Consider the following 26106-nt stretch of genomic DNA (forward strand, 5'->3'; position numbering starts at 1 on the left):
CCCCTCCAGGGCGCCTTCCCATACTCCCACACAACCCTCTGCACTTACCTCCAACACAACTCTAACTCAGTGAATGAAACTATTTATGTGTCTCCCCAGCTGGACAACTGAATTGGAAGAGACAGAGCACGGACTGATGCCTCTTTCTCCCCAGGCCCCAGCATCTAACAGAGTTAGTGCTCGGAGAAGGTGATAAATGAACAAATGATTTGCAGAAAACAAAACATCCCCCCTGTGCCATAGCTTCCCCAACATCTTTGCAAGGAAGCAAAACCAACAAAAGGCTGAAGAGTGGAGATACCAACAGATTTGCAAACACTGCCTGGTGCTCAAAGGAAAACATGTTCAATGGAGGCAGATATTTTATCCCTTACATGTTTAGTTTTTTCTTCTTCCCATTTCACACCCTCTCTAAACCATCTGCCTTTTCCCCCAACAGGAAATGAAAACAGAAAATCTCTTACGCATTTTTTATTTCTCTGTTATTTGGTTTTCTAGTTTGGTGCACATGAGCTGTGGCTATATTTCACACTCATTATGACATACCCCATAAACCAGAGCATACATAAATCACCTGGCAGGGTTTTGTTTCACCTAGTTGTTATTGCTGACATCTCTATTTCTAAGAGCATAAAAGGTAACATTCCTTGAATCTACAGATGAACAAGGACAGGGTGAGTAGCAGCCAGATCTGCAAGGAGAGAGAGACCAAAGACACAGGCTCCTGGATAGCTGTCTGCAGAAACATAGATGGGAAAAGCCACACGAGAATTCCAGAAAGATCAGGACAGGTAGGAAAACACTCCAGAACTACATCTCATCTATCTCCTCCTCTGGCTTTTTCAGTCCTAACAGATTCTGAAATAAACACAAAAGCCCAAAGTGACATAACACCAAAGCCAGTGGTGCCTACTCTAGGGCCTCAATTGCTAAGTGAGGCCCTAGATGGCTAAGAGGACAGATGAGTATGTTTTACCCTGGGGCCTTTGACAGATGTCTCTGGTGCACAAGCACTGCCCCTCCTCTCACCAGCCCTCTATAGCCCCAGCTAACTCCATGGAAGACCCAGGCAAGCCCTGCCCAGCTCTAAAATGTCTTGCCCTGAAAGGCCTGGAGATTGAAGGCAGTGTCCAGAAACTTCTTCAGAGACACCAAGTGCATGTTCCTGTTTCCTGTTGCTGGTGCAGCCGCTGGGTCACGGCCAACATACCTAGGGGAGGAAAGACAAGATAAGGGGAGGGCTGGGCCTGGCCTAGCCACACCCTGCACCAAGTCTAATGCATATTATTGCCCTGCTGTAGAAAAGTGCCTGAGGCACCATGAGGCAAGGTAACTGGCCTAAGATCAGAGGTAGGAGATTTGAGACATGCAGGGGGTTCCCTAGTTCTGGCTACAGAACAAAAGCAAAGGTTGTTTCTCTATAAAATGGTACTCAGAGGGGTCCCTGATGAGGGAGCTGTCACAGATCGAGTAGATACTATGGTTTCCAATGTGGCTCAGAAAAGGGCAGTGGCCAGTTCCAGATTACACCACAAACTGGGCAGGCAAAGCCAGGACAGGGCCTCAAGCCCTCAGCGCCCCTCAGGCCCCACAAAGGGGAAGAAAAGTGGAAGTGGCTGAATCCCCCAGAAACCAGCCTTGTACCATATGGGCCGTGCCCAGTTCACAATGGTCATGAAGCGTGGACTGATGTAGTCATAGTAGCCCATGTTCTTGTGCTCCTCCTGGCACCACACCAGCTCTGCACCTGGGTACTTCTCCACCTCTCGCTTGATCAGGTCAAAGGGGAACGGAGAGATCTGGGGCAGAGAGGGTGAAAGGGCAGCACAGCCTGTGAGGGAAGGTAGGAATGCAGCTTCTTCACAGGCCCCGGATTTGACCCTGCCAGGCATAATGCCCAGAGCCAGGGGCTGGCTATTTAACCTTGTCCATCACTCTGAGCAGGCATACCTGCTCCAGGCGCGTAATGGCCACTTGCTCCTCCAGGCCCTGGCTGCTCCGCTCCTTCACCAGGTCATAGTACACTTTTCCTGTGCAGAAGATGAGCCGCCGCACCTGCTCAGGAGCCTGAGCTGAGGCTCCATCCTCAGGAATCACCCTCTGGAAGCTGGTCCCTGGAGGACCAACAGGGTATGGTAGAGGCACCCACTCTAGAGGAGCTGGAGTAGCTTGGGAACCAGGCCCACATCCCTGGCACCTGTGGGCTCTCCCTGGCCACTAAGACTAGTCCCAGGTTTAGATATGAGGCTGCAATGGATACCTCTTGAGCCAAACAATGGAAAAGGGGACAGATGAAAACTGAGATGTCATGGGGAAAGAAGTGGAGACAGGGGCTGGAGCCAAGGGCAGAGCACTGGGAACATCGATGTTCAAGGTGATAGGGGCTATGATGGGAAGGAACATCCCCTGGCAGCGACAGAGAGGGTGATGTCATGTCTATATCTGAGAGCTCATTATCTGGACCAGAGCTGCCTTGGCCATGTGCTGTGTGCATTCTACCCACCTAGTCACCAAGCTTCAAAGTGAGTGGCTGTCTCCAGAGACCACTGCACGTTTCCCTTCCCTTAGTCCCACAATAAAACCTCCATCTCTTAAGTCCTGTCCATTTTTCCTTCCTGAGCTTACATCATATGCCAGGCACTAGGCCAACATGCTACAAAAACCTCTGAGAAAGCTACTATAGTGTCCCTGCATTTCAGGTGAGGACAGTGAGCAGAGAGGGTAACAGGTTGCCAGGCCCCACCAGAGAAAAGCCAGCGCCAGGTATCCAGCCCCAGTGCCAGAGCTCTGAACTGCTGGCTCAGCCACCTACCCACACCAGAAGGACACCCAAACACACACAGGTAATAAAACACCTGTCTACATTGCTGAGTCCTTCCTGGCCAGACCTGCCTCTCCTCTTATTACCCAGGACCATTTTCTAAGACAGCCCTATTCTGTCAAGCCTCAGGGCCCCATTCCTGCCACTCCCTGTTCCTTAGCTAGCTCACATCTCGGTTCCAATACCTAGAGCTTAAGGTGCTTTATTTGACTGAGCACTAGGGAAATGAGGCTGAGAGCCCCTAGGGGGAGGCACTCTGGCCCCAGGGACAGTAAAGTCTGTTTGGCTCATGAGCGGGAAAAAAAAATGTGTGAACGAATACATGATATTCAGTTTCCTACAAATGAAGCAGACCTCCCCCAGGCCTCCCACCTCTATGCTCCCCTCGCACAGCCAGACCATCTCCGCCTGGTAGCCCTGTCTGTGCTCAACCCAAGTGACCCAACCAGGCCCCATCCGGCTGACTGCCTTACCAACCTCCCCATCCAACCACTGGTGGGGACCAAGTGGGAGCTGCTACAGAGCCCATAGAGCCACAGGCAGAGGTGCGAATGGAAGAGTTCTGGGAGAAGAAGCCACGCCATGGGTCACCAGGCCTCACATCCACTGCCTCCCCAACATGCCCAGACACATACCAGAAAACATTTGGTCGAAGCTGGACTTGGCCTCTGGGTGCCTCAGCAGAGATTTGGGTGTGAAGATGATCAGCTGGAAGGAAAACATGTGCCCAGCTGCCAGCTGCCCACTGGACCAGAGCTCTCCGCATTTGGCCCCTGCACTACTATGGTGACAGCTAGGGTGGGAAGCTCACCGGCTTACGGAAGGGCAGCAGGACCTGCCGGCGTAGAACATGGAAGTAGCTGGCTGGTGTGGAGCAATTGACCACGATCCAGTTGCAGTCATGGAGCTGCCTCACCTCAAAGTCCTCAGAGAATGCCTATGAGGACAGGGTGTGGCTGAAGGTGGCCCACCTGTGGCACCCAGGCCCTGGCTTTGCCTAACAAAGCATATGGGTCACTGTCCTAGAAGAGGGCGGGCAGCACTCACAGGATAGGCATCTGAGTCATCATTGCTCATCTGCAGGAATCTCTCAGGCCTCGCTGAAGAGTGCTCTGGTCCCTAAAAGCAAATGCCACATGGTCCAGGTGGGCTGAAGCAAAGTGGGGTATTGCACAGGACAGATACCTGGCCTACAGGGACCCAGGGCTCAGGAAAAAGTGTGATAGCTTCTCAGAGAAGCTGCCTTCACTCTAAAGCCTAGACCATAGGCAAGAACCAGGAATGTGGGAGGAGGGCAGGGAAGGCATCCTCCAGGGGGTTTGACCAGAGCCAGCACATGTGAAGATGTTTGGTGGGAGGAAAAGGCAAAAAGGCTCAGCAGAGAGGCTCCTTCTCCAAACGGTTCTGACCTTCAGCAGCTGCTGTTCACTGAGTACCTGTGTGACTAGGCACAGGTCTAGAACCCCACACACATCATCCTTGAAGCAGTCTTGAAAGCAGCCTGGAGATGTAGATACTTGTTTCCTCACTTTATAGGTAAAGAAGGTGAGGATCAAAGCGATTAAGAAATAGCTCCAAGGTCAGTCAGCCAGAAAGAGCAGACTGAAAGCCAGAACTGCCTCCTCCTTCCACCCTGCTAACCTGCAAACTTGCTCACTGTGCAACAGGGGTGACCTGTCCCACCCCCACCTGACCCTCCCTTACTGGGGACTCACCAAGAACTCAGTGCCACAATCACCAACCCAGCCACCCTAACCCTCCCCGCCCCCCAGCCTGGCTCAGGCTCCACCAGTGAAAAGCCTTTATAGTTCATGACCCTGGACAGGTCACACCCCTTTTCTCCTCAGGTGTGAAATGGGAACAGGACTAACACCTGGTCCTGTTGTGAGGATTCCACATGGTTTTACAGGCATGTAAAGTGCTCAGTACACAAGTCCTGGTTCTAGACAGCTATGTGGTGATGACAGTAGTGAGAAGTCTCCTACTAGGTGACTGGCCGAAGCTGAGGGGGCCCTCAGGAACATCCACTGGAGCTCAGCTCAATCACCCAGTGTGGGGAAAGCCCTGGCCACATGGCTGATCCCACCCTGATCAGAGCTGCCCCTGCAGCTGGAACAGCCCTGTCCACCTGGTAAGGCTGCATGAGCACTGGGGTGGCATCTCACAGTGTTCTGTTTCTCCCCTGCCCTTCCCTGTTGGCCTGCACATCTCCCCTCTTCCCCCAGGTGAGGACCAGAAGATAGGCTTACTGCCAAGATCAAGTTCAAATCCAAGCTACTAGCTGAATGACCTTGGATAAGCCAGTCCACATCTTTGTGTCTCAGTTTCAACTGGAAAATGGAAATAGGACTGACTTCATTAAGTTGTTGTAAGGACTGGAGGAGTTAACACATAGAAAGGGTGCAAACAGGCGCTGGCACGAAATAACCTCTCAGACATCTCTGCTACTTCTGCTAGGAATGAGTAGTATCATCATCATCATCCTCAGCAGCAGCCAACACAGACCTGGGTAGGCCCCACCCTAAGCAAACCCATGTGTTCCAGGGGCCCAGGAAGTACACATGCTCCAACCCTGCATGGGGCCAAGGGTCCACCCACCCTCTTCCAGGCCTGCCAGAGCCCCAGGCCCCAGCCACCAGTCCTCACCATGCCTTCCATGCCATGGGGCAGCAGCAGCACGATGCCGTTGTGTCGAACCCACTTAGCCTGGCCAGTGCTGATGAACTGGTCAATGATGCACTGGGCCGTGTTGTGAAAGTCACCAAACTGAGCCTCCCAGAGGACAAGGGCGTTGGGGCTAGCCATGGCATAGCCCAGCTCAAAGCCTAAACAGAAGAAACTGAGAAAGAGCCTGCCACACACTGTTACCAAGTGCCAGTGAATCTTGTCAAAGCAGCCCTTCCTCATGCACCGTCCCTACCCTACCCGTCCTTCCCAACAGGCCAGGAGGAGCCTGGGGACTCCTTGGGGCCCAAAAGCCAGGATCTCCCTTCCTAGGGACTCACAACATGCCGGAGAAGCCACCCTCAGCCCTAACTGCATGTATGGCCAGATTTTGCCTCATCTAGACCAGGAGCCAAGTTCAAAGATACCCTAGGGAGGCAGCAGGGGCCTTCTACTAAAAGGATCTCCCAAAATATGTACAGGACTGCTGTGAGGAAGGGGCAAGAACAGGTCTCTGGAGGGCCCTGCCTCTAGAAGGAGGCAGGGAGGGAGGGAGAATGCAGGCCAATTAAAGTTCAAGTCAAGGGAGAGAGAATAAAGGGTGCAGAGTCTGGGAAGCCCTGCATCTAGGGAGGGGGCCTTGACACAGAGCTGCTGAGTACAGTGCAGGGGGAGGGTGAGACAATGGTCAGAAAAGTAGCTCAGGCCAGTCCGGGCTCAGGGCCAGTTGGTGGCTGTCCACATCAGACTCTATTTGGTTTTCTGGGCCCACTGTGGCTGATGCCCAGGAACAGGGCTGTGGTATCCAAAGCAGGATGCTCCAACTTGTTTCTCTGAGGGACCACACAGGACAGGGCTTCATCTCTCATGTGGCCTCAGGAAGGGAAAGCCCAAGCATCACCCCTTTGGGCTGTCCTAGGACCCAGGTCCACCCCAGGGGCTTCTGACTCTTTCAGCCTCTCCTAAGCCCTGACCCTGCCTGACCCACTCCAAGTCCCAGGCCCAGTCCGTGGTCAAAATGACAAAGGCAGGACACCTTAGGATGCAAGCCCCTCTTTGGTTTCAAGGCATCCCAGGGCCCACGTGACCTGCCTGCAGGGTCTGACCCACCCAAGACTCCGTATTCCGAGAGGGAGCTGTTGCACACAGTGTATGGGGCCTGATCAGGCCAAAGGTGGTTCATGGGGATGCATGTCCTCCGGTCAACTTCCTGGTCATGGAGAACGTGATGCCGATGGCTGGAGAGAAACAAACCAGGGAGGGATGGGGGCAGGTGGACTAGCACTTGTTCACCCACAGCAGGTGGGCTACGCAGCAGGAAGCAGGAGAAGCCTCAGCACTGCACCAGAAAACCATGACTGAGTTCCTCAGGATGGGGACAAGAAGGCCCTGGAGAGCCAGAGCAAACTGTTCCCTTCTCCAGGCAGCCTCCTTCCCAGCAGTGCCCGAACACCGCACAGATGTGAGAGTCTTGGTGTCTCGCCTCACAAGGGTGGAGCCTGAGACCTTGAGAGTCCACACCACTGGGGTACTGCCCACCCCTGCTCAACCTGCTACCACCTCCACCATCTTGCCTATTCTGCCAGGTTCACAGGAGGTAGGAACTACACAATAAGGGGAACCACCTGGCTGAACCCCACGTTCAATGTGGACTGACATGCAGCTCACAGTGCAAGGGAGGAACCCTTGTGCCCCTAGCTGGAAAGAGGCCAGCAGTGATGAGCAACTGAGACCCAAGGAAAACAGCTTGTCGAATCCTGAATGCCTCAGCAACATGACTAACAGGGCAGTAACCAAATCAGGACCCAAAAACATCTAGAGCCACAAAGAGGAAATATGATGGGGAGAAATTATAAGTGTAAAGTTCTTTACCTGAACTCAACAAAAAAATCAATGAAAACAAGCAAATTGGGGAGGCAGGCTTGAAAGAACTTTACACACACACACACACACACACACACACACACACACACACCCTCAGGTGATCACAGGGCTTGATATCAAGCAACTGCTTCAGCCAAGCAGTCAGTGCTGTGTGCTTGCCCCACGGGGGTCAGAGAGGTGGGGCAGTGTCCCTCTGATAACTTGGCCCAAGGGCATAGGCTGGGGAGTGCTGACTGGGTTACCTGTGATCGCCTCAGCCAGATAAGGGCCCTCCTTGGGCTCCTCAGGAAAGGTCTAGGAAGAGGAAGAAGGGCTAGCTCCAATGCAGAGTGCCTGGGATGACTCTGGGACACTCCAAGCATAGCTGATCCTTCAGCTCCCCCATGGGCTCAATGGTGACAATGTGAATGTGCATGGGGCCTAGGACCCAGAGCTCCCCCCCCCTCACCTGAATGTGCCTCTCTCCACATCCTGCCCACTGAGCCGCACATGGATGCCCTCCTTGAGCAAGGAGCCAAAGGCCATGTACTCTGCCAGCGCCCAGTCTACCATCCGCTTCTTGGTCATGTCTGCACGGCCCCGCAAGATTCGAGAAAGGCCTATGGGAGAGAAGGGCCAGCCTGAGGGACCCAAATTCTTGGCCACCCTACCAAGGACAGCAGTAGGCCCAAAGACCAGAATCAGGTGTGTATGAATTCAGTGTACATCCCTCCACTGAGCAGAGCCCTGACAAGGCACCCCTCCTCCACCACCGCCACTCCAGCCTATACAATGGGCTGGTCTGAGCCCACAATCCCCCCAGGCCTTACTCCTTGTAAGAAGGAGCAGTTACCACATGCATGCACTAAGTTGGGTACATTCCTCACAACTCTATGAAGTGGACTGTCCTACCTGTCTAAATGAGGAGACTGAGCCTCAGTAGAAGGAAATCATTTACTCACAATCACATAGCTATTAAGATGCTTGAATTTGAGCCCAGGCAACTGGGCCATGCTGGGCTCCTATCAACCCTACACCCACACAGACCCCATGATGTGTTCACAGAGCAAGTGCCTCAAGATATCTGGGCCCCCATGCACACTGTGGAATTGCCTCAGGATACCCACAGGCCAGTCAGAAAGGGTGCAGGTGCCCCATTGACACTGTGGGGTCCCTCCAGGGTACCTAAGCAGAGGCCACCACCAAGATTTGCAGCCAGTGACCACTTACTAGCACAGGCTCACCCAGGAACGGCAGGATCACCTCTGTCATCCATTCAGGCTGCTGGCAAGCCAAGCATTCCTGCCACCATATTCTAGGCCCACTACCCTTCCAAGAAGCCCTTGCTTCCTTGCCTTCCTTTTGCCTGAGCAGGGATGCAACGTAAGCCTGGTCCTCAGAGCCCAACTAGCAGGGAGGCATCCACACCAACCTCCTCTGACAGAAGCTACTATCAAGGGCAACTCATAGGGCACAAACAAGGCTCTAAGAGTTCAGCCGACCCACCAATACCCAGTTGGGGATGCAGACCAGGCCTGCCAGACCCCTGATGCCACCTCTCTTGGGGCATAATGTCAGGTCTGGGGAAAGTGGCCCATGCGGGAGCCTGCATGGCAACCTCACCCAAGTGGATTTTAAAGTCCTCCAGGGGCACGGAGCTCGCCACGTTGCCAATATGGGTAAGCACGTCCTCAGGAACGCCCGTAGTTGGGCATGTCATGCTCTTAGGCTCCCCATCCACATCGAAGAAGTCTGAGAAGGCAGAAACTCTGTGCACTTTTGGGTGGTGATGGAGCCTCAGACGTCCTGTCAACCTGCCTCCACAGCCCTCCTCTCCCTTGACCCCATCTGGCACTTGAAGTCAAAGGAGCCTATCCTCAGGACCATGAGAGCTGACAGTCACAGCTCCAGCTCCTACACCTACTTAATGTCCTCCTTTGGGACCTTGGGAGAGCCACTCCCTGAGCCAGGGTCACAGCCATCTAGCTTTACCTCTGGGAGACCCTTTGAGCAACCCCCATCTCCCAGGGAAGCCCTCTGAGCATCCCTCCCCACCCCTAGCTCTCTCCATTTTGGTGTCCGCTGGCCCTGGCTCAGCCCTTTCTTCCCAGACATCAGCTTGTCACAAGTATTTTGAGGGTGACACCAGACCCAACTTTCAGGGATCAGCCTCATACAGCCTCAGGGGTGTCAGAGACAGAACTGTGGCCTCTGGCAGAGCTGCTCCAGTCCTGGGCCCAGTGCACCCAAGACCCAGGGAAACCACTTTCAGCTATACAACGCTCACTTACCAGGCCAGGGGGAGTCCAGCCAGTGCTTTATATGCAGGATCTTTTTATCTTTGGACCTGCCATACGCCTCTTCACAGATCCGGTCATATTTGGCGATTTCTTCCTGAAATAAGGGTGAAGGCATGGATGGAGGCAACAAAACTCTCAGCAGCCAGAGGCTGGGCCAACATGGACTCACAAGTCTGGTCCCCATCACCATGTTGTAGAGCTCTCTGTCTGCTGGCCTACAGGGACCTTGCAGCCAGAGGCCAAAGTCTCAGAGTTCAGGGAGATCCCATTCCGCAAGGGACTTGGAAACTCAGGAAAGACTCTCAGTCCTTGCTCTCAGAGCTCTATCAAGGAAGGAGAACCTACATATTCACATATAACGAAGGGAACAAACCTGGTCTCAGGGCAAACTCCTACAGGAAGCCTTCCCAAACTCCTGCCTGAGGCTAGGCTTCCCCATTGCAGCATTTGCTGCAGCCCATCAAGCTGTATATGTCTTTGTTCTTCTGTCCCCCTTGATAATTGAAGGGCCATACTGACTACTTGTTTAAATCACCAGTACCAGGGCCATACTGACTACGTTTTAAAATCACTGGGCTGGCAACATTGGCAACTACCCGAGGCTCATGGCTCTGTGGAGGCTTATCCCAGGCTTATCCTCATGAACATGAGGCCCACCCCCCCCACACACACACACACCTCGAACTCCTGCAGGGTGACTGTGCCCTCAGCAATGAGCTTGTCTGCATACTTCTTCAGCACTGGCACCTGTCTGTGGATCTGCTTGTACATGAGCGGCTGTGTGAACATGGGCTCATCCATCTCATTGTGGCCACGCCGGCGGTAACAGACCTTCAGGGACATCAGGAGAGGGGCTCAGTCCCTGTCCCCAGACAATGCAGGCATAGTCACTGCACAACTGGGCACATCTGGCAGGACATACTCTCGAGGAATCTGAAAGCCCTTGCCACCACCTCTCACTGAATGTCCCACCCTCAAGCCTTTGCACATTTTGTTCTTGGTAGCACTAAACCTTCTGTCTCCCAGAACTCCCAGCCCCAACTGTCACAAGTGCAGCAGACCTGGGGCACTCAGCACAGCCAGGACAGGCTGCACACCCCCTGCCCTGGCCTCAGCCCGAGACCCACCAGGTCCACAACAACATCTTTATTGAAGGTGTTCCTCCACTGGGCCGCCACACTGCACACGTATATCACAGCCTCAGGGTCATCTGCATTCACGTGGAAGATGGGTGCGTTGACTACACGGGCCACATCAGTGGGGTATGGTGAGGAGCGGGCCATTCGGGGGTCTGTGGTGAAGCCAATCTGCAGAAGCAGGAGGAACTGAAAGTGCCTGGTTATTTAGAGCTTGACTGTGGGTCAAGGAGCTGGGGAGGTCTTTGCCTGAAGGTCCATCAGGTGTGCCCAGGAGGTACATGGGACATGAAGAGATAATGGGTGAGTGGCCCCAAATCAGACTTAGCAGCAGGTCCCATGGGGATATCTGNCCATTCGGGGGTCTGTGGTGAAGCCAATCTGCAGAAGCAGGAGGAACTGAAAGTGCCTGGTTATTTAGAACTTGACTGTGGGTCAAGGAGCTGGGGAGGTCTTTGCCTGAAGGTCCATCAGGTGTGCCCAGGAGGTACATGGGACATGAAGAGATAATGGGTGAGTGGCCCCCAAATCAGACTTAGCAGCAGGTCCCATGGGGATATCTGGGGAAGTGTACCTGCTCTTTTTTCTGCAATCACATTACACAGTCGTAGGGAGGAATGCAGGCCTAGTAAACCCCAGTTACTAACTGTACAATCTTGGGCAAGACACTTAAATTCCCAAAGCCTCAGTTTTCTCACTATTGAAAGATTTCATTAAATTCCTATTTCACAGGGTTATTCTGTGAAGATGTGATGACTTAATGCAAATGAGGCAGTTAACCCAGGGCTCCACAGGCACAAAAGAACTTTTATTAACCACAGGTGCCTGAAATGCAATGGCCTGTGAAAGCTGTGTTCTAAGACTAGCTAATTTTCACAAAGCTAAAGGCAGCATCTAGCCATGTGTCCAGCCACGGTACTAGTTACACCTGTGCTCCTTTGTCCTTATACTTTTCATCATGATGACTGATAGGTAGGTAGACAGACAGACAGATATATATATCTCCCAACTTCACAGACCAGGAAACCGAGGCGGGGGAGGGTAGGCATCCTGCCTGAGGTCACACACAGGGACACAACAGAGCAGTGGGATTAGAAACAGATGGTCTTACTCTTCCCCTCAAAGTGCTACCTGGATTTAGGGATGGGCAACACCAACGAAGCCTGGTATGCAGCCAGGCCCCCTTACCTGGTTGTTGACAACAACATGCACGGTGCCATTGGTGGTGTAAGAGGGTAGGTCACTCAGGTGGAAGGTCTCATAGACCACACCCTGACCAGCGAAGGCAGCATCCCCATGAACCAGGATGGACATGACCTACAGAGCAGAGTGTGAGCCAGGAGGAGCCCCCCTGCCCCAGCCTGTGTACCACAGCCCTGCCCCCTATACTGCAGAGACCCAGGGCCCACCCCTCAGGGCGAGGTGCGCCTACCTTCTTGCCCTGGGCATCCCCACGGTAGAACTGCTCTGCCTTAGTTTTCCCCTGCACCACAGGGTCCACGGCTTCCAGGTGGGAGGGGTTGGCGACAAGTGACAGAGTAATGTTTCTGTTCGTGACCCGGTTTATCCTTTCATGGTACATGCCAAGGTGATATTTGACGTCTCCAGAGCCCTGGGGTTGAGGTGGACCATGATGAACTTGGCCCTCCCACCTCAGACAGGGAGACAGATGACCAGAGAGAGGGACATGCACAGTGTGACTGAAACAGCCCCTGGATTCTGCTCCCAGGAAAGGCTTGTGCTGACCCTGAGGCACACCCTCTTCCAGCCACCTCCCACCCCTGCACAGTGTCTCTCCTTTCCCTCCAGGTTGGCCTGAGAAAGGCTGAGGCCAGACAGGCCACAACTTCATGAGGGCCCCTCTGCATTTCAACTACCATTTTCTTTTCATAAATGACTGAAGAGTGGGAAGGGGGTAAAGCATCAGTCAGAAGTGGCCAGGCAGCCAGCAGCAGTGAAGGATGGCTCCTAAATGGTGTGGAAACCACTGGCCAAGCCTCTGGGCAAACACTAGAGCTGAGCCCCTCCTAACTCCTTATAGCATGTAACAGATGAAGCCATAGTACCAGAGGGAAACATGACATATTTTATAATCCTGGAGTAGGGAAAGCCTTTCTAAACAATGTGAAAACCTCAGAAGCCATAAAGGATAAGACAGCTAAAATCTAATAAATTTGTCATGGAGGAAGCAAATCCATGCACAGTGTTAGGGGAAGAATCAAGCTGAAAAATTATTTACAAGACAAATGCAGGCAAAGGGCTAACTCCCTCAATATATATAAAGCACTTTCACAAATCAGTAAGATATAGTCCAAAACCCCATAGAAAAATGTGCAAAAGCAATTAAGAGGAATTTACAGAAAAAGAAATATGCATGGCTTAAAAACATGAGAAGATACAAAAACTCGTTAACAGAAAGACATATTAAAATGCAATTATCTGTGCCCCAATCATAATGGCAAAAATAATTGGGGCACATATTGGAATGATTCAACACAGTAAGGGAGGACTGGGGCACTCCCACACACAACGGTGGACTCGCTAATGTCTGTGAGTCCTCCAGCACCAGCATCTCTCAGACACTACCTAACAATATGACCACACACGTGTGCAAGGACAGTCATTCCAGCAACCTAATGCCCATGCAGAGGAGATGGCATGAGCCAATGGGACACTAGAAGCTCAAGGAGTTCCCTGTGCTGCTACGAAAGCAACCACTTGTTAAGTGAAAACAACAAGGCATAGGAGCTACTCCCCTGGTCTTTTACAAATGAGGCTGTACTGGACAAACATGTGTGTTTGTATCTGCATGGGAGATTTATATAAGTACACACCTTAACACAACAAACACTGGCCACAGTGGAGCCTCTGGGAGCAGGAAAGGGGCCTCACCAGGGAGACATATTCTCATTGTATAAGCTTTAAAAAAAGCTCATATTTTTTAGTTAAAAAAAAACAGTATATATACTTTCTTTTTAAAATCTTTTTTTAAAGATTTTATTTATTTATCTTTAGAGGGGAAGGGAAGGAGAGAAGGAGAGAAATATCAATGTATGGTTGCCTCTAGTGAGTCCCCTGCTGGGAACTGGCCTGCAACCCAGGCATGTGCCCTGAGTGGGAATCGAACCACGATCGTGTGGTTCACAGGCCCACGCTCAGTCCACTGAGCTACACCAGCCAGGGCAAAAAACCACTATATACTTTCTTAAAGTATTCTTCGACCAGGATTCACCCACATCATCTCTGATTCCTCACAACCATCCTGAGGCAGGTACTGCTACCCCCACTGCACAGAAGAACAAGCTGAGACTCAGAGAGATGACGGTGCCTGAGCTAAACAGACAGGACAGTGAGAAGATTCTGGGCTGGGAGGAAGCAGATGTGGGTTCCAGTCCTGCCCTTAATCACATTAGAACAGTCATATAATGTGATTCACTTTAACAAACCAAGCACCTGTGCTGGCTGCTCGAGCTTTGGGGATGAATGAGATCCCTGTCCTTATTCTGCTAGCAGCCTGGAGTGGAAAACTGATACACATACACACATGCACATGCATGCACAGGCTGGATAAGGCTAGAATAGAGATGGTATGAGGGCAAAGGGGGCACAGTGGAGGGAGTGACAGACTCACTGCCTGGAGGACCATCAGAGCCATCCAAGAGGAGGCAGGCAACACTGTACTAGAGGCAGAAAGCAGAGGAGAAAGGATGGGTGTCGGGACTGAGACCCAGCATGGCAAAGGCATGGGCTGTGAGGCATGTACAACATGTATGCATATCAGGAATGGGGAATGAACAGAAAAATGTTTCCTCTGCTCATCAATGGGCACAGGTAATTGTCCTGATCTCCCAAGGCTTTCCTGGGCAAACAAATGACTAAGGCCATCCGAACTGGTGGATAAGACTTTAGGTAGAAAGGCGTAGCCCCAGACAAAGTGAATGCCTCAGGACTTCCCTGCACCTCTCTGGGCCCATTTCCATAGCTGGATATAGGGAGGCTAGCTCAGCTTATCCAAGGGCTCTTCTAGCTATCAGACATCAGAGCACTTGCTCCAAAAACAGTTTAGCGGACTCATACAAATTTCCCCAGCCTCTTTCCCACTCTTCCATGTGTCTGTCCATCTCAAGGTCTGTCCAAGCCTGAAAACTCCTGGCCCAGTTCCTCACCAGTCCACCTCCCAAATACCCAACTCTCCAGGGGCTCTGAAACCTGGGCTTGGCACCCACCTCATCTGCTGCCTCCAGCTTGGGGTCAAACTGGCAGAAGATCTGCTCCAGGTCCTTTCGGATGACATTAGCCAGCACGTTCAGCCTGCCCCTGGAGCCAGAGGGAGCTGGGCTCTCACCTGGCACAGAGGCCACCTTCCCTGACAGGGCCCAGCACCACTGTGCTCCCTGCCCACCTCAGACCCATCAGAATCATCACAGAGTATGGGGGCCCCATCCCTCACATGGAACCCGAGGGAGGCCCAGGCCACTCAACCTGACTCAACCTACAAAGTATGTGAGTGATCCTGGCTGGCCAGTTCCCCCAAACACCCTCCCTATACACCTCGGACTCAGGAGCCCTCATGAGCAGGGAACCACCAGGCTCATGGTGGAGTGCCCACCCTCCCCACCCAGTACTTTGGCCCCAATCTGCTATTGCATCACTGTGGTTCACACATGATCTCCAGCCCAGCCCAGCAGTGTTTTGGAGCAGTAGACGGAAGAAGGAACTAAACGAACCCTAAGATCAGGAGTTATCAGAGGAGCAGAGGTCTCAGGGGTGGGAGCATTGGAAAGGAGCCAGGGATCAGGGATTCTCCAGTCCAACCTGAACTTCCCATCTGGGGGCAGTTAATTCGGGGTGGGCACCAGCCAATGGATGCACAGTGCATGACTTAGAACTAATCTCCCAAAGCCCCCCAACAGATGCCAGCCCCAAACACACACCATAGCTCAGTCCAACCTCCAGCCTCACATGGCCCTGTGACAAAAAGTGGGCTTCTCTCCTGGTCATGGGAGCCATGGGGCCATGGGCAAAGCCCTTCAATCTCAAAGGCCCCCTTGCGACTATGGAGGCCTGACCCAGAACACCTCTCAGCTCCCAGATCCCTCCTCAGGCCAAGAGCCTGGCCAACACCACCATATAGTCTCAGGGCTGACCCTGACCACCTAGTGCCACCCTCTTCCACAGGCCCACTGAAGCCACAGGGCCCATGCCACCTCAGACCATTGGGCTAGCTCTGCCTGACCCTCTGACAAGACACGGAGAATTCCAGGTCCCTCAGAGCAGGAAGCCTGTGATAGGCAAACTCTTAGCTCCTGGCAGAACAGCTCACAGGATGGAGACCCTCTCACACTGCATCAAGACACGTGAACACCCCTCATGCTGATGTGTTCTGGGGCTGGCCCAACCATGAGCAACTGGAAATGCGACAGGAAACACAGGGGCTTTATTCCCAGACTGTTCAGCATGTTCTCTTACAGCCCATTCAGCATGAACCCTGGCCACCTTTACTTCTTCCCAGGCTATATTCCTCATTAGACCATAGGCACCAGCTCAGAAGTAATTGCTCAGTTGCCAAGTCAGGCTTCCAAGTTTTTTATCAAGGTCACAAGGAAACATGTTGTCAGCTTGCAGCAGGGGAAGAGACCTCCAGAGAAACTCCTCCAGGGTATGGAGGAGAGTCAGTCAGGGGCCAGTCAGGGGCCACCTGCCCAGGCTCTGCCTGCACTTCCCTAGGACAGACCCTTCCACATCTCCTTGTCCACAGGAACCTCAAGAAGTACAATATAATCCTTTTCCGAATTATTTACCCTCCTGGGGACAGCGGTAACAGGATGAGAGGGAAACCAAGTCTGAGAGAACCTGGTTAGTTCCTGGCTTTGTGGCTTTAGCCAAGTGCTTGGCTCTTTCGGTGATAAGCAGGGACTCAGAACTTTCTAGGTCATTCTGTTCTCATGTCCCACTAAAACCCCCACTCTGACTTTCATCTCCTCCCTTCCACCTCAGTCTACTAGGCCTGGAGGAGAATAAATAAGGCTGTGGAAGGGATGGAGGGGCCCACCTGTGTGGCATCCCCAAGATGACATTCTCAATTCCCATCTCACTGGATTTGTCAATGATGGTCTTGAGGGCAGGAATCATGACCTCACAGCCCTCCAGGCCAAACCGCTTCTCTGAGGACCACTTCCTGGCCAGGAAGTCTTCAAACCTGTTTGAGGAGAGGAGGGAAAGAATAGAGAAGCTGAGGCTCATGGGGTTATTCATAATGGTTTGGAGCCAGGTAATCAGAACTAAGGAAGTTGCAAAATCACCTGCCTCCACATACTCCAGGACCTGCCACAGACACCATAATGTCCTTACCAGCAAGGAGCATAAGTCTGAGGGAAGCTATGGTCCTCCCAGCTTAACCAAAACCTCTGCCTACACCCATTCCCAGCTACCATCCTCTCTACCCCTTCCAGTCAAACTGCTCCAATGAGCCACCTCCCCTGCTCCCAGCCCACTGCCTCCTGCATGCACATGCACTGCAACCTGACTCTCTCACGACAACCCAAAGACCTCCTCTTGGCTCAAGTCAAATTCCAGCCCAACCTCACTGCTCAGGGATTCACTCTGTATCCAGCAGCTGAGCCAGGTGCTCCTCCAGGCCCCTGCAGCCCTTGGCAGACCCAGCTTCAGAGAAGTCAGTAGGCAGAGCCAGGTGGTACCCCACCAGGGGGGCCCAACTGTACTCACTGCACACAGAAACATCTTTCTGCCCAAACATTACCAAAGTCACTTACTGCCACTTTCTGCCACTTTGGCCCTTCTTGGTGTGCCTCTGCTGCCATATTCTCCTGGAGCCCCATCCCTGCACACATGACTAGCTCAGCCTGAACACCTGGCCTCAGTGCTCCTCCTAAGGGCCTCTTCCAAGCCAGGGGGTGAGGCACATCCAGTCCTGCCTTCCCTTGCAAGGCTTCCTCTTAGTTTCTTAGCCAGGGCCTGGGACACCTTGTGCAGCTGGGAGCAGGCCCTCCAGCCACTCAGACCATCTGGGGTAGTGCTGAGGGCCTGACCTCATGGAGCGCACCAGCCGGGCCAGCAGGGTACGTTTCTCCTCACTGGAGAACTGCATCACGCCAGGGGTCTCAAACTTCTGCCGAATCCACTGGCACTGTTCCACATCATTGATGAACATGAACTCCAGGCCAATGTGCTGGCAGTACGTGCTCTGGGAGAACAGGGGTATACTCCACAAGAGCCAGGAAGAGGGACAAATGACCAGGCATCTGAAACAGATAAAGCAGCACCCTCCCTCCCTCCAGCAGGCTACAGAGAGCTCCATCAGGTGTGCCCAACACACATGCCTTTGCTTACCTCCAGGCGCCGAATAATCTCCCGCAGAGAAAGGGTATGTTCAGAGCCTCCGATGAAGGTGGTTGTGGGCAACTGGAACTCCTTATCTAGGTCAGCCTCCTGCAGGTCATAGAAGGCTGAGGAGGCACACAGGGCAAAGCCCAGGAGTCAGGGAGGATGAAAGAGGGATCAGGCCCAGGTGGAGCCCAGCAGTATCCCCAGACCTCCCCTAATTACACCCAGCACCCTCCCACCAGGTCCAGCCTAAGCTCAGGGAACCTTTGTCTGCAGGAACCTTTGTCTGGAGTGAGAGTCAGAGCCCAGCTTGCTGCCATGAGGGTTAGCCTGGACAATTCTCAAGCTTGCTGAGCCTGGTGCACCAGCTAGGGAACACAGGGAGACATCCCTTGCAGGGACACTGTGCAGTAGATGGACAAGGGTCAGAAAAAAAGCCTCCTGGACTTCTTGCTGGGCCCCAGTACCCAGAGGCACTGGGGTCCCAGAGTCCCTCATTGGGAATAGGCACCAGCTGGCTCTGGTGTCACCAGGCAAGAGTACCAACTCTCACCCAATTTATCGATGGTTGTGATTAAGTCTGAAGGCACAAAGGAGTCCAGGTCTGCATCCAGAATTCCCAGGGGGTCCAGCTGGGCCACATGGTGGCCCCGGATCTGGAAGAAGAAAAAAAGGTCAGGGCAGAAATAGGGTCAAGTCAGCTGGACAGATCCTCACCAAGAGCAAGGTTCTGGGCCCCAGCCACTCACTTCCCACTTCAGATTTCAAATTTCCACATGCCTCCAGCATCCAACCACTGCACAGGTGCTATAAGGCTCCACTACAGCCACTGAGGTGAAAGGAGCTCAATGCTGTTTAAAAGTACAAGAACAAACTGACAGTAACGAGAGGGGAGGTGGGAGGGAATAATAGCGGGGAAGGGGGAAGGGTTTTTAGGGACACATATAAAGGACACATGGATAAAACCAAGGGGGGTGGGATCAGGGGTAGAGGTAGGGATGGCTGGGGTTGGGGGGAGTAGAGGGGGAAAATGGAAACAACTGTACTTGAACAGTAAAAAAAGAGTACAACATCCAGCTTTCAAAAGCAGGAAAGGATACATATAATAAAGTGGTCACTTCAGTAATATTAGGACTTGCAAAATCCTAGAAACGTCCCAAATGTCCATCAACAGGAGACTGTCACATAGATATGGGAAAGCCACACAGGGGAGTACTAGAGTGCTGCTAAAAGGACTGAAGAAACTCCCTATCAGCTGCTGTGAGGGGATCTCCACAAACAAACCATAGGAAAGTGTGTGCAGTAAACTATCATTATCTATGAAAGGGAAGCTACACAAATATATGCATTTGCATATATTTCTATTATACAAGTAAATGTCTGCATCAGAAGAATAAATTGTAAAATAAGAAAACTATAAAATATAAAAACTATTATCTATGGAAAAATGATGAAATAGGGTAGAGTAGCAAGGCTAGAAGTTAGACTTTTAAAGATATCTTGCTTTGAAGAGGTCTGACTTTGGAAACTTGTGAATATTTTATATCACTATAAAACAAAACAAAGTTTTAAAATTGAAAGGAAAACAAAATAAATGAATTAATACATCCATTTTGAGGTATAACTCATAGAAAAGAGCTATTCCCATTGACTAATAGAAAATCCCCTAAAGACAAGGAGAACAGCAGGGGAAGGTTCATAAATTCATTTCTATTACCAATCAGTAGCGTGGTGTTAGAATTATATTCTAAGACTGTTGTGTGTGGGTTGGAAGAAAATAAAGTAAGTAACTGTATTGCTGTCTTGAAGAGACTCTATTTTTGATATCTTTAAAAGGAAATGGCAACATAAGATTGATGAGATCAAGGATAAACCATAAGTCCCACACTTAACATATACAGAAGCATCACTATACACCCAGAAAGTATGTTATCTTTTAAAAAAAACAGCATAATTCCTGGCTGTAACCACTGACAGTGCCCAGAAGTCATGGCCAAAGCCATAGCAGAGAGCGCTCCCACCCTTGCTGGGGAGGCAGGTGTTGGGCCAAGCAGTGCTGAGCCCCTTGTCGTAATGGACAGCAAAGGGACACTCAAACACAGCCAGGGCTGACAGTAGCAGACATTTTGAGATATGATAAGGATAACATCTATAACAGATTGAAACTCAAGAAATATGTTAAATTCATGCATTCATATCATACTAAAAAATACAAAATATCTTCACTGGCCATCTTTGAAGGATGCTAGGGAACTACCTTATAATTTTGAAAATTTATGAAGAAAAATTTTTTTTGAAATTTTTCAAAATTTTCTTTTGAAAAAGAAAAATCAAGCATTAATCCTGTCTTTCTATAGAAATTGTACCTCAGGGATAAATGGAGTTGACAAAGGGCAGTTTATCTTGATAGTTCAGGTAATAAACAAAGAAAGATTGAATGAGAATATCATCATTTTTACTACCCTTAACAAATTAATGTGTTCAGGAAGTAATTGCCATACCTGCTAACTGATAAAGTACCATCACCATCAGGAACCTGATTTTGAAACAAAAAAATCAAATCTATATTTGATAAAGCTTCTAGATCTAACTACCGATTTATAGAAGTTATATTGGACAAAGGGACAGACGAAGCAACACCATGGGGATGCAATCAGCAAAATCCAGACTCGGGAAAATTCTACAGGACAAACAGCTTGGTTTCTTCAAAAAAAAAAAAAGAAAGAAAAGAAAAAAGAGCAGGTACACAAACAGGCAAATATCAATACCAACTGAATATTGGTGACATTAAGAATTATTGTTATTATTTTTAGGTGTGATAATGCTATAATGGTATATTCTTAAAGAGCCTTTATCTCTAGAAATATATGCTGAAATGTTCAATGAATAAAACATGATGTTTAGGGTTTGCTTCAAAATAATCAGTGGCCACTGGGTGGAACCTGAGGTGGGTAACAGATAAATCAAAACTGGCCCTGTGGCCCTGACCTGATAGCTCAGTTGGTTAGAGCATTGACCCTGATCTGCCAAGGTTGTGGGTTTGATCCCCAGTCAGGGCACATACAAGAAGCAAACAATGAATGCATTAACAAGTGGAACAACAAGTCAATGTTTCTCTCTCTGTCTCTCTCTCCCTCCTTCCCTCTCTCATTCTAAAAACCAATACAAAAATTTTCTTAACTGGCCCTGTGTTCTATGGGGTTCGCTGCACAATTCCTCTGCTTTTTATGTTTGAAAATGCCCATAATAATATTGTGGGGTTTTTTTCAGTACTGTGTATAGGTAAGTCAAATCAGAATTCTGCCTCCTAGTTGCCTGGGCGGGTGGAGGGTACTAACCATCAGATATAACCTTGGGCAGACACAGAGTAACTTGATGAATCCAGAGACTACTCTGGTTTATGTAGGGCTCAGTCTTGGCTAAGGAACAAGGGCCAGCTGAAAAGCTGGAAAGTTCTTAGAAGATAAGGTTCTTAGAAACTCTCTGAATATTGCTTCCTGTATAATATAGTTTTACGTTCATTGCCCTTTGTTTTCTAAATCAATGGTTAAGGCCATTTTCTGCTTTTTTCATCCAGCCAAGAAACACATAATTACAAATACTGCTGTTTGCTCCCAGGTAGCCCACAATCCACGTGTCCTCAGGCCAGTGAAGGAAGCTGTCCTGCTTAACTTTCCCCTTCCATACACAAGGAGTTCAGCCACCACCCCACACAGAGGCTCCATTCAGAGGCAAGGCACTATTCCCATTCACTAAGTTCTCCTCACACCCCAGCAGCAGCTTGATGCTCCCTCCCATGGAGTATCTGCCAAGAACCCCAGGATATCTTTGTGCTTCCTTCTGCCTGCTATAAGATAACTTTCTTATTAAATACCTTCGGCCACCAATTCCCAGAGAAATCCCAAACAATAACACTTATTTTGTAGTGAACGTCCAGGGCTGCCCTCCAATTAGTACTGTTGGGTCAAGACCAAGACCATTATCAGGACTCTTCAGCAGGGCCAGAGCCCAACCTGGGAACCCACTGGTGAGAGCCTAAGTCTCCAAAACAGAGTAGCCAGTAGTGGGAAAGCCATTTCCTGAACTGTTCACTCATTCCATGAACACTAGCACCTGCTTTATACACTCCCTGTCCTCTTGCATGCTCAGTCAAGAGAAGAAAACAGACATCAACTACAGCGAATCTACTCAACTTTCAATCAATGTTTACTGATACTGTTTTCCACTAAGTCCTCACCTAGTACTTGGAGCATAGTGGTGTTTGAGACACATACATTCTTTCAGAAAGACCACAAACAAATCAGTAGGCAGAGAAAAGGCCAGGGGGTGGTAAGTGACAGGGTAATGTGACAAAGTAGCAGGAGGAGAGCCACCTGACAGAGAGAGGGCTTAGAGAAGGGTTCTCTGAAGAGATGACTTTGGAGTTGAGCAAGTTTCTTTCCTGTCAGCACCCTGCCACACTTCCCAGTAGGTACCCTACCAGCCACTTACCTGGTATGCCCGGATCAGGGACTGCACAGCCAGGTGGTCCTCCACCAATTTGCTGGTCTTGGTCCAGCTTGAGACTGATGGCCTTCTCTCAGGGACAACAGAGCAGGGCTGTGGCTGAGGAGGACCACAAGATGCTTCCTCACTGGCATTCCGGAAGAAGCTGTCCCAGGACTGGGCAGGGGTACAAGCAAGAAAACAGCCAGGTCTGAGCCTGGGAGGAGTTTAGGGCAGCACTGGTTTGGGCTCTGAGGAATTTTGGGTGTTCCTTCACCACCATAGCTCTCAGAGCCTTCCCAGGACCGTGCCAAGAAGACCCCTCAAAACCAGTCCCCCACCAGGAGCCAAGACCTCTCTAGGACCCAGGAAGGTGGTGGGGAGGGTGGCTATAACTTGTGACCCAGGGACTTCAGGTGTGAAAGGGGCTCCTACCCCTAGAGGAAATATGGTCTCACACATAGTGTGTGGGAGGAGACCTTTGCAGAGAGCAACTGGGCAGGCAGGCCCTAAACATTTTCAATATATCTTTCTTTTGAATTAGCCATTCCACTGTTCATAATTTATTCTATAGATGTAGTTGTACAGGTGTGCCTAAATGTATGTACATGGATGATCCTTCCCTACAATGCTATTCATAAAAATGATAATGTAAAAGCAATCTAAGTGGTGGTCAATAGGAACCTGGTTAAATAAATCACAATTCATTTAGATTCTAGAAGATTATGCTATCTTTACAAAAAATAAGGTGCATTTATTATTGTGGATGTGTTGTAAAGTAAACACAGCAGAAGAGGCTGTATGGTTTGCTACTATTTGTGTAGAAGCAAAAAGCAGATGTGCATGTGCACAAGCATGTCCATGCTCTAGCACACCAAATTCTCAACCTTTTTCACCTTCTGGCACACATAAACTAATTAAAATTCTATGCACACCAAAAAGCAAGTATAATTTTGACTCATTCACATCAGATGGCTATTGTTGTATTGGCTGTTGTCACTTTTTATTTGACAGTCTATGGGAAAAGAGGTCAGTACTCTGACTAAATAGTCAGGTATTGCATGTTTTAAAAATTCTTGTGAAAGCCTTGGCTGGTGTAGCTCAGTGGATTGAGTGCAGGCCTGCAAACCAGAGGATCATGGTTCAATTCCCAGTCAGGGCACATGCCTGGGTTGCAGGCCAGTTCACAGCAGGGGACTCACGAGAGGCAACCATACACTGATATTTCTGTTCCTCTTTCCTTCCCTTCCCCTCTAAAGATAAAAAAAATAAAAATTAAAAATTTTAAATTAAATCTAATTTAATTTAATCTCGCAAGTGTGAGACTGTGACACCCAGATGAAAAGTCACTGTTCTAGCAGAATATATAAAAAGGCTTTCCAAGTCTCACACAGTACTGGTGGGAGAACAAGGTAATATGAGCCCCATGGAAAGCAATTTGGTAAAACCCATTAATATCATGTACAGAGATAATCTTTGACCCAACAATTCCCCTTTGGGATATTTTTTCTACAGAGAGTTGCACACATGCAAGATCAGGAATATACAAGATTATGCACTGTGGCACTGATCGTGACAACCAGAGGATGGAAATGAGCCAGATATCTGTCCATGGGGATTTGTGTGGCACATCCACACAACGGAATATTACAAAGCTGGGAAAATAACAATGAGCCTCTGATGTACTGACCAGGAAAGAGCTTGGAGATGAACGTTAAGTGAAAAAAGCCTGGAGCAAAACAGTGTATGTTACACATTACTTTGTATAAAGAGGAAATCTAAAATTATGTATGCAGTAAGTGTACCTGAAGAAATTTTCTGAAAGGACACAAAAACAGCTGAGAATAAATTGAGACAGACTAGTGGGAGTTGACCAGATATACGGATTGAGAGGGACCCTTTTTACTGTCTAACCTCAGACTTCTTGTTTTTGGATTATGTGAGTGTGAGTAAAGAGGAGGGAGAGCAGCTTCACTTTTTACTTTCACCCTGTCATCTGATTTTTTTTACCATCAGCAGGTATTTATTTTGTCAGCTCAATACATACCTAAACACTATGCACCTAACTACATAACAAGGTGCCACTTGAAGAAAGCACAGCATGACAAAAGGGCAGGGGCTGGTCTTAGACCAGGTGTGGCTGAGCACAGCATTGCCAATACTTCTCAGGCCAACCCACTGCCCACTAGCTGGTTCAGCAACAGGAAAGCAACAGACTTTCCTGATCCAACATGAGGACAGGGCTTTTTCACACATAGGGATGATGGATTGAAAAACAAAGAAACCGGCCCAAGATCCCACGGCTGACAAATTGCTTCTCCCCTCTCCTGCCCCAGGAGCTTCCCTCCCACACAGTAGGCAGGATGGGGGTGCCAACCTTGTGGACACTCTGGGGATTTTCCAACCAGGCGGAGTACATCTCCTCCATGTAGCTGGAGCTGCCTCCAACTCTGCTGCTTGGAAAGGTGGCCTGGGGCCCAGACGACCTGTTGCACCAGATGAACATCTGGATGTCATGTGGGGCCAGAAGCCTCGAGGCCTGTGCCCCCAACCGGGATGGCAGCAACCTCAGCTGATTCATTCTGGAGAGAGGGAGAGGAATAAACCAAAGGACCAGGATGAAAGGAGGCTCTGGCAGCTACTCCTTCACTCATTTGTTAGTGAGTCCTAGTCAGTCCTACTAGGCAGGTGGCAGAGGAGAAGGAGACAGTCTGCCAGCCCTCCTGGGTTCACTGCCTAGTGGGAGATCCCAGCAAAATAAACTCCACCAACAGCTTTCAGCTTCCACGAGTTCCAGTCCATCTGTGCCCCACCCATGCCAGCCTGTGCTCCTGCCCTGCTGTACCCCAAGAGCCTGGTGCAGAGAGAAGTATGACCCAGGCCCTGGAAGCACCCAGCCCAGGTCCTAGAGACTGTCAGAGGGTTACAGGGCACGTGCATGCAGAATCCCCAATAAGGAGTAGGCCACTTAGCTAGCCAGTCTGGAATTTGAGCAGGGAGTCTTCTAGGAGCTGGGGGTACCATGTCTGGTCAGAAAAAAGCCAGAAGGGGTCTGGCTGAGCTGCACTATCTCAAAAGGCCCATGGCACATCTGGGTCTCTGGTCATTATGACCAAAAGTGACTGGTGACTTCTTTTAACTACAGTTCTGACCCACAGTTCTGATCCACAGCACCTTCCCAGGCCAGAAGACTAATGACATGGCCTGAACTACTGCACTTCACAGCAGGGAGGACTCAGACTCAGAGAAGGGAAGGGTACTAGGGACCAGTACCGGGTAGATTAGAAGGCAGGCCCCGTGCCCATCTCTTGGCTAGAACCACTCTTTGGCTCCCATACCCTTCCCAGAGCTTACTCTCAGCATCAATGCCTCTCAACACAGCTAACAGCTCAGGGGGTATAAATAGGCTGAAAGCCCATCCAGGTTGGAAGGAACAAGAACCTGGAGCTCATCTCAACCCCAGTATGTCAGCTGCCCTTTTCCAGGGAAGATT

The 26106-nt window shown here is 50.3% G+C and overlaps 1 protein-coding gene across 1 annotated transcript; it reads right to left on the reverse strand.

The window, feature by feature from the left end:
* Positions 1 to 456: 456 nt before the first annotated feature.
* OGDHL (oxoglutarate dehydrogenase L) lies at positions 457 to 25197 on the reverse strand. The gene is made up of 22 exons (XM_037056686.1): positions 24991 to 25197; positions 22620 to 22790; positions 18682 to 18784; positions 18135 to 18250; positions 17834 to 17988; positions 16837 to 16983; positions 15011 to 15101; positions 12217 to 12396; positions 11973 to 12101; positions 10776 to 10955; positions 10327 to 10479; positions 9640 to 9742; positions 8972 to 9100; positions 7818 to 7968; positions 6596 to 6723; positions 5468 to 5646; positions 3869 to 3940; positions 3633 to 3758; positions 3457 to 3529; positions 1951 to 2114; positions 1645 to 1799; positions 457 to 1210 (listed from the first exon to the last, which is right to left on the reverse strand). Exons 1-22 carry the CDS (start codon positions 25192 to 25194, stop codon positions 1087 to 1089), a joined length of 3033 nt encoding a protein of 1010 aa, XP_036912581.1. The 5' UTR covers positions 25195 to 25197; the 3' UTR covers positions 457 to 1086.
* Between the last annotated feature and the right edge of the window lie 909 nt (positions 25198 to 26106).

Source organism: Sturnira hondurensis, unplaced genomic scaffold, assembly GCF_014824575.4.
Source record: "Sturnira hondurensis isolate 20B ecotype Veracruz unplaced genomic scaffold, ASM1482457v3 Scaffold0009125, whole genome shotgun sequence".
Classification (NCBI taxonomy): Eukaryota; Metazoa; Chordata; class Mammalia; order Chiroptera; family Phyllostomidae; genus Sturnira; species Sturnira hondurensis.